This window comes from Paramisgurnus dabryanus, chromosome 5 (genome assembly GCF_030506205.2).
Source record: "Paramisgurnus dabryanus chromosome 5, PD_genome_1.1, whole genome shotgun sequence".
Classification (NCBI taxonomy): domain Eukaryota; kingdom Metazoa; phylum Chordata; class Actinopteri; order Cypriniformes; family Cobitidae; genus Paramisgurnus; species Paramisgurnus dabryanus.
In genome coordinates this window covers 22,699,841-22,715,049 of record NC_133341.1, presented here as the reverse complement: position 1 = coordinate 22,715,049, position 15,209 = coordinate 22,699,841, and the positions used below count along the sequence as shown (strand labels likewise).

Genomic DNA, 15,209 nt, shown 5'->3' with positions numbered 1-15,209 from the left:
GGTGCCTTCAAAAGTGCCTTAAACACATCGGCCCAGCGGAACGCGATCTATAGTTTAAACACAATCGCTTGAAATGCATATAACTTTACAAACATACACAGGATAGTGATCTGACTTTGGACAGCATGAGCGCGCAGCTCTTTGCACGTGCGAGCGAAAGAGAGACAGAGAGCGGCGCCACGATGCAGATGATTATATTTTAAATGCGAGGGATAGTTTGCCTCAGCTCGCATAAAAAGCATTAAAACTGAACAAATACACGAGGATTTGTGTTCGGACTTCGGACAGATGCGAGAGCGCGTGCACGTGAGAGAGGTACAGTGACGGCGCATTCACACGGGGTGTAAGCGTTGACGCCTCCCATTCACTTTTAATGGGTGACGTCAAGCGTTGGCGAACTGAATTGTGGATCCGTCGGCGCCGCGTCAGTGCCGTTGCTCGCGGCAGAAGTTGAACATTTCTCAACTTTTCAAGCGGCAACGCGTGCGTCAGCCAATCATATCGCCTTATGCAAATAACCTAGGCAGAGCCAGCCAATTACGTTTATGGAAGACCGGAGCTTGTGTTGCGGCCACAGTGATTGGCTGTTGGCCACGCTTCAGACAAGACTTCCGTTAAGCGTTAACGCTTACGCCCCGTGTGAATGTACCGTGAGACAGACGTGGATGAGAGAGTGCATGTATCTTTGTGCTCACAGTGAACAGAATGTTGACGAAACTTACAAAATAACAGTTCTCCGGTCACATAAAAGTCATGTGGGAACTGCTCGGAACTGAGTGCGTAGCGTTGATTTTCTTACATTTATTCGCGGACGAAAGCAGAGTCGTGGAGAGCCACTTCGCATGGTTTCAGTGTTTTGGAGGGGGTCTGAAACGATGGGAGGGGGTGTGTCGCCCAGATTTACTTCCCCCAGTATGCATTTCTCCCAGACATACGTTCTTTCTTCCACACAAAAACAGAATTTTATTCAAAATATGTAAAATTCCGCGTTAACACTAGATTCCGTGTTAATTCGCCAAATCCACGATTCCATCCGCGATTCCGTGATTGCGGAAATTATAGGGCCCTAAGTTTTGCATTTGCATTCAAATATACATCACTGAACAACTTTAATACTGAACAATCTCATTTCTTTTACCTGTTGTGTCTTCTTCAACAGGTGCTGTTGTGGCCGTCTAATAGGTCAACATATTGGCCTGCCCCCCAGCATCTCATCCAATCAGAATGAGAAATCAGAGCGTGTGCCAAAGAATGACAGCTTGTCCGAGAAATGGTCCATCAGCAAGCACACACAGCTCAGTCCCACCGATGCCTTCGGTACCATCGAGTTTCAAGGGGGTGGACACAGCAACAAAGCAATGGTAGAAACATTCATAACTCTCATTAACAAGAAATGTTCAAATTAAAACCTTTCATAATTGAAATGCACTAGCATTTATTAAAGTCTTGCAATTAAATGTTAATCAGAGTAATACATGACTGTTTCTGTTGCATGGTGTGCTATTTAAGTACAGCTTGATATCAAATTGTTGATGTACTCTTGTACACTGTCGTTTTATGGCACGTTTATCTGTTCAGTATGTTCGAGTGTCTTATGACACAAAGCCAGACTTACTGCTCCATCTGATGACGAAGGAGTGGCAGCTAGAACTCCCCAAACTCCTTATCTCTGTTCACGGAGGTCTCCAGAACTTTGAGCTGCAGCCCAAACTCAAGCAGGTCTTTGGCAAAGGTCTTATCAAAGCTGCCATGACCACCGGGGCCTGGATCTTCACTGGAGGAGTTAACACTGGTGTGTTTACTGTTGCGTGAAATTTGGGGTTTATGAATCACTCCAAAATATATAATTGAGCATATTTTAAATAGATTATTGATTACATTTATTAACTTTATTAATTATACTTTGTTATATTTTATTAATATATAAAAAGTACAGTACGGTAACAGAGTTTTTTAAAAAATGCTTTAAAAAGTAAAGACATGAAGAGTTTGTTTCCAAAACCCAATAAATTTATTTTAACTCATTTCGGTAAAATGTGTTTTCTATACCAAGAAAGTGACAAGATGAAAACGCTTAGGTTACTCACGTAACCCCGGTTCCCTGAAATAACGGGAACGAAGCATTGCGTCAGTTTGCTGACGCTATGGGGGGGAAACTCCTGTTTACTCCGTGATTGAAGCCTATTGGTTAACGTCTGTAGAAAATACAGACCAATGACGTTTGAGCCCGCGCGGGGGCGTGGCACACGTCCCTATATAAGCCGGTGAAATACGTCAAGAGCTCATTATTATTCGACTGAAGCGCGCAGCCGAATAACACTCGCTGCGTAGACGTTTGTAGCACGGCCAGCGACGCAATGCTTCGTTCCCGTTATTTCAGGGAACCGGGGTTACGTGAGTAACCTAAGCGTTCCCTTTCAATACGGTTCACTTCGCATTGCGTCAGTTTGCTGACGCTATGGGGGAACGTAATCCCATCCCGCCGTGCATACACAACGGACTGAGGTGCCCTTACCGGAGAGACACTGCATGTGGCCCTAACCCAGTATATACATAGCTCTAGCGAGCGCAAGTGTAAGCACCATATATGAGACAGTAATACGCATACAGTGAAGTTTCTAAACGCACCATGATGCATATACAATAGAGCACGAGACGGCGGGTTCCCTGAGCGCGCCGCGGGCTGTGCATGATTTATTAATAGGTAGCCATGACGGTGAGCTAGCAACGCACCGTGAAGGCATACAGAAACGCAATCGCGTGAATCATTAAGCCGATAAGACCTGTGCTTGTAAGGCAGGGACATCCAGGCTATAAAATCTGACAAACGTAGACGGCGAGGACCAGCCGGCCGCGTTACAAATGTCAACGATAGAAATCCCCGTAGACCAAGCCCAAGATGAAGCCATACCCCTCGTGGAGTGAGCTTTTAAACCAACTGGACAATGTTCATTCAGGGAGGCGTAAGCCAAAGCAATGGCTTCGACGATCCATTTAGATAGCCTCTGTTTAGTGAGCGGCATACCTAAGGAATGTTGTGCGAAGCTTACGAACAGCTGATCTGACTTGCGGTATGAGGCAGAACGGTCCGTGTATATTCTTAACGCTCTGACGGGGCAGAGCGTGTTCGGGGTTTGTTCGCCGTCCGCCGTTGGAAGGGCGAGAAGTGAAACCACCTGAACTCTAAATGGCGTGGTCAGAACTTTAGGAATGTATCCCGCTCTCGGTCTAAGGACCACTTTGCTATCGTTAGGACCGAATTCCAGACACGACGGGTCAATTGAAAACGCGTGTAAATCGCCCACTCGTTTAACCGATGCCAACGCCAGGAGGAGAGCGGTTTTAAACGAGAGAGCGCGCAGGTCAGCCTGCTCGAGGGGCTCGAAAGGGGGACCGCGCAGCGCTTTCAGGACCGTGGACAGATCCCAAGACGGGACCGTGTTAGGTCGCGGTGGGTGTAGTCTGCGAGCGCCTCTGAGGAATTTAATGATTAGATCATGTTTTCCCACGGTGCGACCGGCGATAAGGGCGTGATTCGCCGTTATCGCCGCCACATACACTTTAAGCGTCGAGGGCGCGCGACCGCTGTCCAGCATTTCCTGCAGAAAGGAGAGAATATGCTCCACTTCACAGGTGTTTGGGTTTAAGTCTTTCGTCGTGCACCAATCAGAAAAAATAGACCACTTTTGAGCGTAAAGGCGCCTGGTAGATGGGGCCCTAGCTTCAGTTAGAGTATTTAACACTCGTCCTGAAAGGCGTGAAGGTTGCCGTTCAGAGACCAAACGTGTAGATTCCATAGCTCCGGCTGTGGATGCCATATCGTCCCTCTCGCCTGAGATAGGAGGTCTTTCCTCAGCGGTACTGGCCATGGTGCTGATGTTTTCAGCTGCCATAGGTCGGGGAGCCACGGTTGATTGTGCCAAAACGGAGCGACCAGAATTATCGCGCATTTCGTCTCTCTTATCCTCTGAAGGACCTGTGGTAACAGGGCCACCGGAGGAAAAGCATACAGAAGACACGCCGGCCATGCTTGCGACAGGGCATCGTGATGTCTCGAGAAGAAGATCGGGCAATGCGCGTTCTCGTCTGATGCAAACAGATCGATCTCCGCCCGGCCGAAGACGGTCCATATTCTCTCGACCGTCTGAGGATGCAGTCTCCATTCTCCCGGCGGCGGACCGTTGCGCGAGAGAATGTCTGCACCCGTATTGGCTACACCCGGTACGTGAGTCGCTTTTAACGAACGTACGTTCGCGTGAGCCCATAATAAAAGCCGTTTCGCCAGCCTGGATAGGGAGCGAGATCTCAGCCCTCCTTGGTGGTTTATGAACGAAACCACCGTCATACTGTCCGACCGCACTAGAACGTGTTGATGTTGGAGTTTCGGTCGAAAGTGTCGTAGCGCTAAGATAACCGCCCACATCTCGAGGTGGTTGATATGTAGCTGAGACAACTGGTTGTTCCACGCACCGAAGGCGAGCTCGCCGTCGCAGTGAGCGCCCCAACCCGTCGCAGACGCATCCGTAGTCACCACTTTCCTCCTGCTCACGGAGCCGAGCTCCGTGCCCGAGAGGAAAAGGTGAGGGGATGTCCATATCGAAAGCGCTTTCACGCAGCTGTACGTGATTTTGATTAATAAGCGGCCCGACAACCAAGCACGGGGCGGAACTTTCGCTTTCAACCAAAACTGGAGCGGCCTCATGAACAGCATTCCCAACGGTATTAGTGGGGATGCTGCTGCCATCAGACCCAGCATTTTCTGGAATCGTTTGAGAGGGAGATGTGAACCCGCTTTGAACGATGCCGCCTCGCGTCTGACCGTGAGCGCGCGTTCCTGTGTAAGCCATGCCCGCATCTTTAATGAGTCGAGCGTCGTGCCTAAGAACGTGATTCGCTGCGTGGGGGTGAGCAAACTCTTCTGGAGGTTGATTTTGAACCCCAAATTCTCCAAATGCTGGAGTACAACGGTCTTGTGCGCAGTAATTTCCCTCTCTGACTGTGCCAGAATAAGCCAATCGTCGAGGTAATTCAATATGCGGATGCCGCTCTGTCTGAGAGGGGCGAGAGCCGCATCCGCACATTTGGTAAATGTGCGTGGTGCCAGAGATAATCCGAAGGGCAGAACTTTGTACTGGTATGCTGTCCCGTCGAACGCGAATCTTAGGAACGGCCTGTGACGTGGCGCTATCGGAATGTGAAAGTAAGCGTCTTTCAGATCCACTGATATGAACCAATCGCCCGGTCGAATTAACGCCATGATTCGTCTGGCTGTGAGCATTTTGAACGGCCGTTTGGCAAGGGCGCGATTCAAAACGCGTAGATCCAATATCGGTCTGAGGCCGCCGTCTTTCTTTGGAACGAGAAAATAACGACTGTAAAAGCCTGATTCGCTTTGATCCGCCGGGACCGTCTCTATCGCGTCTTTTAGTAATAAAGAACGCACCTCTTCCCTGAGGATCTGTATACGATCGTCTGGGACAGTGGTGTAGAGAACGCCGCGAAACCGGGGTGGTCTCCGTGCGAATTGAAGTGAATAACCGTGTTGGATTACGTTTAGAATCCAGCCCGGCATACCGGGGGTGGATTGCCAAACGTGAAATTTGACGGCGAGCGTCGATATGCTTATGGACGTTAAGCCGTGTGTGTGTGTTTGTGTGTACAGAGGAGGAAATTTGCTCTTTTTGTGAAAAGGTAAAAATTTGTGTTTCGCTGTTACAGCGAGGGTGTGTCCAGCGCCCGAGGGGACTGAAACACGCAGAACTTTCGAGGGCGGGCCGGCCGAAGCGGGACCAGAGCCTCTTTTCCTCCTCAGACTCTCTTCAGGGAGGCGGTGCCGGCGTCGGGTCCAGCGTAATCCTAGGACGGGGACCGCGGCGTCGAGGCGGGCCAGCCGGTCGTGCAGGACGCTGGCGCTTGACCTCCGGTTCAGCTCTCGGCTGGGGCTGAGCTGGTGCTGGCTTAGGGCGTTGAGTTGGCGGCGGTTTTGGGCGGCCGGTCTCAGACGCTGAGGCAGATCGTTTCGGTAGAAAATGCCGCATAGCCTGCGACGATTTCTGTGCCTCAGTGAAGCGCTGGGTGAACCCCTCCACAGCGGAGCCGAAGAGCCCCGACGGTGACACGGGCGAGTCAAGAAGGGCAACCCGGTCCGTGTCCTTGATTTCCGTCAAGTTCAGCCACAGATGTCTCTCCAGAACAACCAGGCTGGCCATGGCTCTTCCTACAGCCTGAGTGGCGACTTTAGTGGCGCGAAGGGCCAGATCAGTCGCGCTGCGCAGGTTTTGAAAGGTCGACGGGTCCGGACCTGACTCGTCCATATCGCGGAGGAGTTTTGCCTGGTATACCTGCAGTACCGCCATCGTATGGAGAGCGGATGCAGCGTGTCCGTCGGCGGCGTAGGATTTCGACGCCAGGGTCGATGTAAGGCGACAGGGCTTCGACGGATGGTTCAACTTAGCCCTCCATCCGCCGGCTGAAGACGGGCAGAGATGGGCGGCGACAGTTTCCTCGAGCGGCGGCATCTTAGAGTAGCCGTGTTCGTCGGCGCCGTCCACTACGGAGAGGACGTGGGAGACGGCGCTCTGAGCTCGGGTGGAGTGGGGAGCACGCCAGGATTTGGTGAGCTCCTGGTGAACCTCCGGGAAAAACGGCGCCTGCCGTTGGCGGGATGATTGACGGCGCCCGGGCTGCAGAAACCACTCGTCCAACCGGCTGAGTTGAGGCTCTGACGGCGGCGACCACTTGATATTGAGCTCCGCCGTAGCTTGCGTCAAGATGCGGATGAGCTCAGAGTCGTGAGGACGCGACTCGGTAGGTTCATCGGCGGCGGCTGCGTGGGCGTCGTCATCCGAAGCCGCCCAATCCTCCAACTCCTCAGAGGATGACATCATCTCCAAGTTGTCACCGGACCCAAAGGAAACCATGCCGCTAGCACTCGGCAGGGGGCGTAAGTCCTCACGGGCGAAGGTGACAGGATGACGGCGGGGAGACAGAGCACGCGGGGGATGAGCCGGCGTGGACTCGGTCTCAGGGTGTCTTCCAGCTTCACGGCTCCGCTGCTGTTTAGGCGGGAGAGCACGGGAAGCCTTCCGTTTAAAGATCTCGAGGCGGGAGCGCAGCACCGCGATAGGAAGGAGCTCGCAGTGGGCGCAGCCCGCCTCAGTGAGTACGGCCTCGGCGTGGGCAGGACCCAGACAGATGACGCACTCTTTGTGGAAATCCTCCACGGGCAAAGGGGCTCGGCAGGAGCCGCAATGCCGAAGCGACATTATCTCAACGCGCTTCTGCTCTTTTAGATACTCTTGTAGGCTCACCGGAAAGCGGCAGGGGAACACGCTGGTGTGTTGTAGTCCGCTGCAGTGCTTGGATCGACGGCGAGTAAGGGCTTCTTCTTCGGAGCAGCGAGAAGGTTCGCGCTGAAGGAGAAAAGTAATGAGCTCTTGACGTATTTCACCGGCTTATATAGGGACGTGTGCCACGCCCCCGCGCGGGCTCAAACGTCATTGGTCTGTATTTTCTACAGACGTTAACCAATAGGCTTCAATCACGGAGTAAACAGGAGTTTCCCCCCCATAGCGTCAGCAAACTGACGCAATGCGAAGTGAACCGTATTGAAAGGGAACCACTATTTTCTGTTTCTATTTCCACAAACTTTCACATAGCATTTTTAGGTTATAATAACATTAAAAATTCAAATCCATTAATTGAATTTCAAAGATGTATTATAAAAACTGATTATTTTTTCACAAAATGCAATAAATCCATGACAAGCAGCAATTACGTAAGGGATAATGTAGAGGCAGCCGGTAGTTATTGGGAAATAAGCCCCGACAGTGTGATCAGGACCCGACGCGAAGCGGAGGGTCTTGTATCACACTGAAGGGGCTTATTTCCCAATAACTACCGGCTGCCTCTACATTATCCCGCTTATTACACGGCTACTTGCCACATAAGAAAAAAACTGGAAATGAATATGAATTTGAAACATTTTATTGGCATATTTGTTTTAAATTAACATTTGTATCCTTCCGCGAAACTTTGCACAGATGCATAAAATGATCGTAATACCTTATTAAGATCCTCTGCTTCATACTTGTCTGTCTCCATTTTTTTCTCTTTAACCAGTCTTTGAGAAGTTTTAATGCCCATTCTGTATTTTTTTGTGTGTTGGCTTCGGAGCTGTCATGCTCTATTTTGTCAAGTTCAGTCTCAGTAAGCTGTCTGTGTCTTGTCGTGGTTGACGAGTGTTTGTCACAAGATGGCGCCAAACAGACAGTAATCTTTATTGATCTTTATTGGCGCGGAGCAATTTTACTCGTGCAAGTAGTCCGGCTATGCGTTATTATTTTGGAGCGGTTATTATTTGAAAAGAACGAACCTGCAAATGTCTCAACTGACCAATCAGAATCAAGCATTCCAGAGAGCCGTGTAATAAAACAATGTAATTGCTGCTGTCATCCTTGGGACGTCGTTGCTGAACTTTTGGACAGCGATGAGCTGTAAAATGTTTTAGTCCTGCTCGATTTTCGTTGACTTCAAATAAAATAATGTAAAGTTTTTCACAAGATCCCCTGGGGTCAATGTGTTAGCATGACAGAAGCTTGATGCTGTTGTGTGAGAACAAGCAACAGCCGGCATTTATCCTTCGCAAGTATTATTTTGTTTTTGTTTGTTTGTTGATCAGATGAGTACAAAGTAGACAATGCGTGGAATGGTGCACTGTGATTGGTAAAGCGGATTTATTGCATTCTGCAGAGAATGAGGACTGTCGTTTTTTCGCGGTTTGAAAAAAGGGAGAAAAGATGACAGAATAACACAATGGATATCGGATTTTGCGTAAAATACAAAGAATTTACTTTGTAATACCGACAAGATGCAATACTGATTTTGGCAGTAACTATTTTTTGTTAAAAATGGCGTTTATTACATTTTGGAACCAAACTCTTCAGATGCTATGTAGTAACTACATTTTTTTTTTTAAATAGAAGTATTGTATGGTATAATATAAAAGGAAAGTTTTTAGACAATACCAGCAACACTTGTTATTTGGCGAGATTAAATACTTGTATAATAAATGTAGACCCGTGAATGCACTGTAAGGCTCTTGTAGCGTCTGCCAAATGAATAAAATGTAAATGGGAAGTATTCAGAGGGTGAGGTTAAAAAATTATCCTGGAGGTAATTTTTTTCCGACTACTTTAATCTCACAAGTGTTGCTTGTACTGTCCAAAAATCCTTTAAGAATGTAGACATGAAATGCACTGATAAGGTCTTGATTGCTATATCAATGTGCTTAATGTACTTGTGATATCTCATACTGAGATTCTTTTATGTCCTCCATTATACCCACTTTCCCATCCCATTATACCCACCCCAGGGGTCATTAGGCATGTTGGTGATGCTCTTAAAGATCATGCTTCCAAATCCAGAGGAAAAATCTGCACTATCGGCATTGCCCCCTGGGGCATTGTGGAGAACCAGGAAGACCTAGTGGGCAAAGATGTAAGTGACTAACTTTGCTCAATGACCAGCTAAATCCTTTTTGGCATAAGGTCCAGCAGCTTTCACAGGGTCTGATTTTGAATTCACAGCACGTCTTTACGATAGGATGTTTTTAAGACCACAACAGGATGATTTGAGTGATTTTCCATTTATTTTCTCCACTGATTCTGTGTCGTGTGGAATTCTGTAAATAATTCATGTGTGAGCCACTACATAGGCCTATATCTACTCTTTCACCTCGGCTTGTCTATGAGTCTCTGAGGACAGATGCAGAACAGAGACAGAGAGATAGAATCATTCTTTATTTATAACTTCTGATTTCTATCCAGTCTGACTCTTATGCTATTTATCCTTCACTATTTTGCCTTTGTCTCTATATCCCCCTCCTCCTGCCCTCTCTTTCTCTCTGGTCTGGTAACACGTGAAGTAAGCTTTTAACACTCCAGGGCGTTGCTGTGACATTATGACAATATTAAAGGGACTCTCCACTTTTTTTGAAAATATGCTCATTTGCCAGCTCCCCTAGAGTTAAACATTTGATTCTTACCGTTTTGGAATCCATTCAGCCAATCTTCGAGTCTGGCACTACCACTTTTAGCATAATTTAGCGTAATCCATTGAATCTGATTAGACCATTTAGCATAGCGCTCAAAAATAACCAAAGAGTTTTGATATTTTTCTGATTAAAAAATTGACACTTCTGTAGTTAAATCGTGTACTAAGACCGACGAAAAATTAAAAGTTTTGATTTTCTAGGCAGATGTGGCTAGGAACTATACTCTCATTCTGGCGTAACAATCAAGGACTTTGCTGCCGAAACATGGCTGCAGGAGGCGCAATGATATTACACAGTGCCCGAAAATAGTCCCGGGCAGCAAAGTCCTTGATTGTTACGCCAGAATGAGAGTATAATTCCTAGCAATATCTGCCTAGAAAAACGCAACTTTAAATTTTCCGTCAGTCTTAGTACACGATTAGCATTGCGCTCAAAACTAACCAAAGAGTTTCGATATTTTTCCTTTTCAAAACTGTACTCTTCTGTAGTTACATCGTGTACTAAGACTGACGGAAAATTTTAAGTTGCGTCTTTCTAGGCAGATATGGCTAGGAACTATACTCTCATTCTGGAGGAACAATCAAGGACTTTGCTGCCGTAACATGGCTGCAGCAGGCGCAATATTACGTAGCAGTCGAAAATAGTCCCCTTAGTAACTTTTAATAGCAGGGGACTATTTTCGGGCACTGTGTAATATCATTGCCCCTCCTGCAGCCATGTTACGGCAGTAAGGTCCTTGATTGTTACGCCAGAATGAGAGTATAGTTCCTAGCCACATCTGCCTAGAAAATCAAAACTTTTACTTTTTCGTCGGTCTTAGTACACGATTTAACTACAGAAGTGTCAATTTTTTAATCAGAAAAATATCAAAACTCTTTGGTTACTTTGAGCGCGATGCTACTTGGTCTAATCAGAAGTTATGCTAAAAGTAGTAGCGCCAGACCCGAAGATCGGCTGAATGGATTCCCAAAATGTTAAAAAACAAATGTTTAACTCTAGGGGAGCTGGAAAATTACCCTATTTTCAAAAAAAGTGGAATGTCCCTTTAAATATATTTTACATGATGCTAAAGACCTTGCTGAATTTGTTTGTTTCTTTCATGAATTAGTGTGTGCTTTAGTTGCTACTGTAGTAAATAGTGAAAGATTAGTAGTTTATGTAGTATTAGTAGTTCAGTTTTAAGAGATTGTTTACTCAAAAATTCAAAATATGTATCCAAGCTGTCACTGTATAGATTTGTACCTAAAGAGTTCTTGTAGCACCTCAGAGGTACATATTAGTATCTCAAAGGTATATGTTGGTACCAAATACTTAATGGACCATTTTTAAAGGGTACTGCCCCAGTGTAAGCTGGGGTACATATTTTGACTTCTTTTCTGATGGTGTATGTACGTACTTCTGTAAAAAATGTGAAATTGTTTTATCAAAAAAATTGGGGGGGGGGCAATTCTATTTCAACTTATACTCAAGGTAGTACATTTTTATGGGATGTTTCTTCTACACCATTCAGTGTACTTCAACTTCGTTCACTGTTTTCTGACTGCTGTCAGGTTGTATTCGCGGTCCACTGATCGAGCAACCTACACGTGTCACTCTGCACTTTGCAACATGTCACTCTGCTCTTTTCAAACATCATTTCTGTGTCACTGTTCATATTCTTACCAGCCACTCTTTCTCTTCTTTACATGGTGTGCACTGCAGGTTGTCCGGCCGTACCAAACAATGTCTAACCCTCTAAGCAAGCTCACAGTCCTCAATAGTCTACACTCGCACTTCATTCTGGCTGACAACGGCACCACCGGAAAATATGGGGCTGAGGTTAAACTACGCAGACAGCTTGAGAAACACATCTCTCTGCAGAAGATCAACACACGTGAGGACATTTGCTTTTATTTACAGTAGCACTACAGTTTAAAGGTGAAGTGTGTGAAACTTTAAAACACACCTGGCATTAGATAGACAAACAGGTCCCAATCCTGACTCGGTACATTGGTTGAAAAATGTAAGGTCGTTCAAGCAAACAAATTGCAAATATTGTCCCTTTGATTTGGTAAAATTGCAGTATGCACCAAACCAAGAATGCAAGACCAATTGAGTAGCAAATATACAGTCTTTAACAGAAACATTTGATAGTCTGTGATACATTTATGCTGATTTTTAAATTGCATAGAGATTTGGCAGTGCCCAGATCAGCTTGTAGCTCAATGTCTCGAATTGCAAGATTAAGATATGACAGCACTGAGATCACAAAGCCCTCTTAAACGGCACATTGCTTGATAAAATCCATACATTCTAGGGATGTTAACCGATGACCGTTTGACCGATGGTTGACCGTATCAACGTTAACCGGTCAAAGTTGTTGGTTGTCGGTTAAAAAAAGGGATCTGTAAATTAGGCTATTACAGTGGACTAAACCCTACTACAGTTAGTCATCTCTTTCTTTCCAAGATCATTTTGTGTGAAGTGAACAAATCCCTCACACTCAGTTTTTCATAACTGGTCTGTTTGTACTTTATAAACCAATAAAAAAAACATTTGGCGCGAGGTCACTGCGTTTGGTTTCGCATGCTCACAAGGTTTGCGAAAAGTAAATGCTACAGGCTATTTTTTGATAAATTCCTTTATTCGAATAGTAAATAAAATACAGCAATAAAATAATTAAAATTAAAGTCTCTCCTGGTTGTGTTCCAAATTATTAACATTTATGTCTTTTAGGCTAACAGTATAAAGTGCAGAGTAAGTTTTGTTTCTGTAAATCCTCAGCCATGATTTTTACCACTTTATTAAGTTTTGCTTTGTAGAAAGCATTTCTTTAAAGTGAATTTCGTTTTGTATAAATTGTATCTTAATTTTAATAAATGTTTCATCAACCAAATGCATGTATTTAATAAATAAAAAGCAAATATAGCAGAGTATATAATTACCGGTCCGTGCATGAAGGCGCCAGCACGGCGCGTTTACTTGCATTGCATTGTTAATTAGAACGCACCTCATCATAAATAAATAAAACTCAGCGTAGGCCTATATGCCTCATACAAGCATTAAATATCTTAGTGCATTTGTTCTAGAACAAACACAGTGCGAGACCTGCTTTGGCCGGTGCGTCTTTTACACATTCTGAAGGTGCCCGTTTAATCCATTGGTTTTATCGTGTTGCAGTCTATTAGGCAACATTCCGCATAAGATGGGTTTAGATTTGGAAATACATTACATCTATATTTCAGTGGTAACAGAAAAGGTGATGATGATCATCCTATGTCTTTATTATTACTACCCCAAACTAAAGCGCAGTCTCTTCTGAGCTGTCATTTTCTTAAATGAGCCGCGGCAATTTTCAAATGAGCTTCACAAACGCCTTTATTTTCAAGTTCAACGCGATCACCTAGTACCTAAACTATTTCGAAACTAAGCACGGCGCCGCGTTTGCGGGACTTATGTTTCGCGCTGTAGGGGATTTAAAAAGTGTTGTGAGGTCTGTGTGTGTGTGTGTGAGCCGGAGGCAGAGCGCAGAGAGATGCAAGTTGCGAAATTGCAGGCGCGGCTCGAAATGGTAGGTATGTGACAAAAAAATATAAATACTAGAAAATTCATATATAATTATAACCATATGATAGATAATATAAAAGAACTTTAACATGGTTTTTAAATTATTAAAATCGGATAATTATTAAGAAAGTTATGGAATTTTTTATCTCGAAAATTAGGGGGCATTTTGTACCCAATTAAAACAATAAAACTATGAAAAACTGTGACCTCTTCCGCTTGACCAAACACTTTAAAATATCATAACTCATTTCTTGGTCTATTTGCATAATTCAAACACCACATTGTAGGTAATTAAAAGCCCAACAAGATTAAGATGACATCTTTTTAAAAGATATATAAAAATGTTATTATTTTTGATTAACCACTAATTAATGAAACCCAGAGCATCAATCCACGCATATCTTTCCATTTGAAATCAAAGCCCTCTCAAATAAAATTGCTGTATTTTTATATATTAAAGAAACATTTAATTGTTTCTTTAATATTTCTTAATTGACTAATAATGCTGGCGAGCAATTTAAATGGTCAGATATTATTAATACATTAATTGATGATTATGTAATTTATCATTCATAAATCAATAAATGCATGCATGTATTTATTTATATGTTTGACAAAATTATGCCAATAATGTAATCTAGAGAGTCTAATCCTTCGTTCTGTATGATTACTTTGAAAAATACTGCACGAATTGATGAAAACGGAGAAGTTTTGGAAGCCAATATGATTGAATGGGCGATTCTGCTTTTGACAACAACGTCACTTGCGGATCTTAAAAAAGCACATGCGAATGTTACAATCAATCCCAAACTTCACCTAATTCAAGTTAAATGTATATTCTATAAAAAGTATTTGGTTTGAAACAAAAAAATACTTGCCTTCATAGAGGATTTCAATGTCAAACACGAGAGAAATTTTGCTTCGCTTATAACTTTCTTCTTACGACAGCTGTCTTGGAAATTCGAACGTGAGAATCAACGTGAGGAAGTAATTTATGTCACTAGTATATGGGCTTTAGAGGTATTCACAAAGCAAAGATATGACAGATTTCCTAAGTCACCAACGTGTCTGGCGCTGAATACCTGCTGGGAACACAGCCGTGGGAACAAAGCGCTCGTGCGTATTACGTCATTTTGTCACATACCTAGAAATGGCTGTTATTTTAAATAGCATAGCATATTTTAAACTAATAGGCCTATCGGTTAACCGGTTTCAACCGGCTAATGAGGCTCGGTGGCCGGTCAAGAAAATTTTTCGTTTTCGCCATCCCTAATACATTCTGTTCACTCGCATATCAAATAAATATGACACTCATTTGAAAGCAAGTAAAAATGCATACAAGATGCTTTTCTCATGTGCTTATGCAGATCATCAGTGGTCACAGTAACATTGCACAATGCATGTACCGTAGTATACACAAACCTTGAATACTTTGACTAACTTTCATACTTTTTTTGAGTAAAGATGATGTTATCCCCTGATACACAATGTTCTTAAAGGTACAGCTCACCCTTTTTGAAAGAAAAAGATTGAATAGTATATTCTTTTCTTCTCACTTCGTGCTACACACAAAAATACCATTCTAGTTCTAGTACATCATGAAAGAGTT

The 15,209-nt window shown here is 44.4% G+C and overlaps 1 protein-coding gene across 14 annotated transcripts in view; it reads left to right on the top strand.

Annotated features, from left to right (window-relative positions):
• The window catches only part of trpm3 (transient receptor potential cation channel, subfamily M, member 3), a 175,704-nt gene that overhangs the window by 100,684 nt on the left and 59,811 nt on the right, over positions 1-15,209 (top strand). For all 14 annotated transcript variants that reach the window (XM_065250378.1, XM_065250370.1, XM_065250376.1 and 11 more), the window contains exons 3-6: positions 1,160-1,361; positions 1,579-1,792; positions 9,374-9,498; positions 11,756-11,927. In XM_065250378.1, coding sequence (XP_065106450.1) covers positions 1,160-1,361; positions 1,579-1,792; positions 9,374-9,498; positions 11,756-11,927 — 713 coding nt within the window. The remainder of the gene's footprint in view (positions 1-1,159; positions 1,362-1,578; positions 1,793-9,373; positions 9,499-11,755; positions 11,928-15,209) is intronic.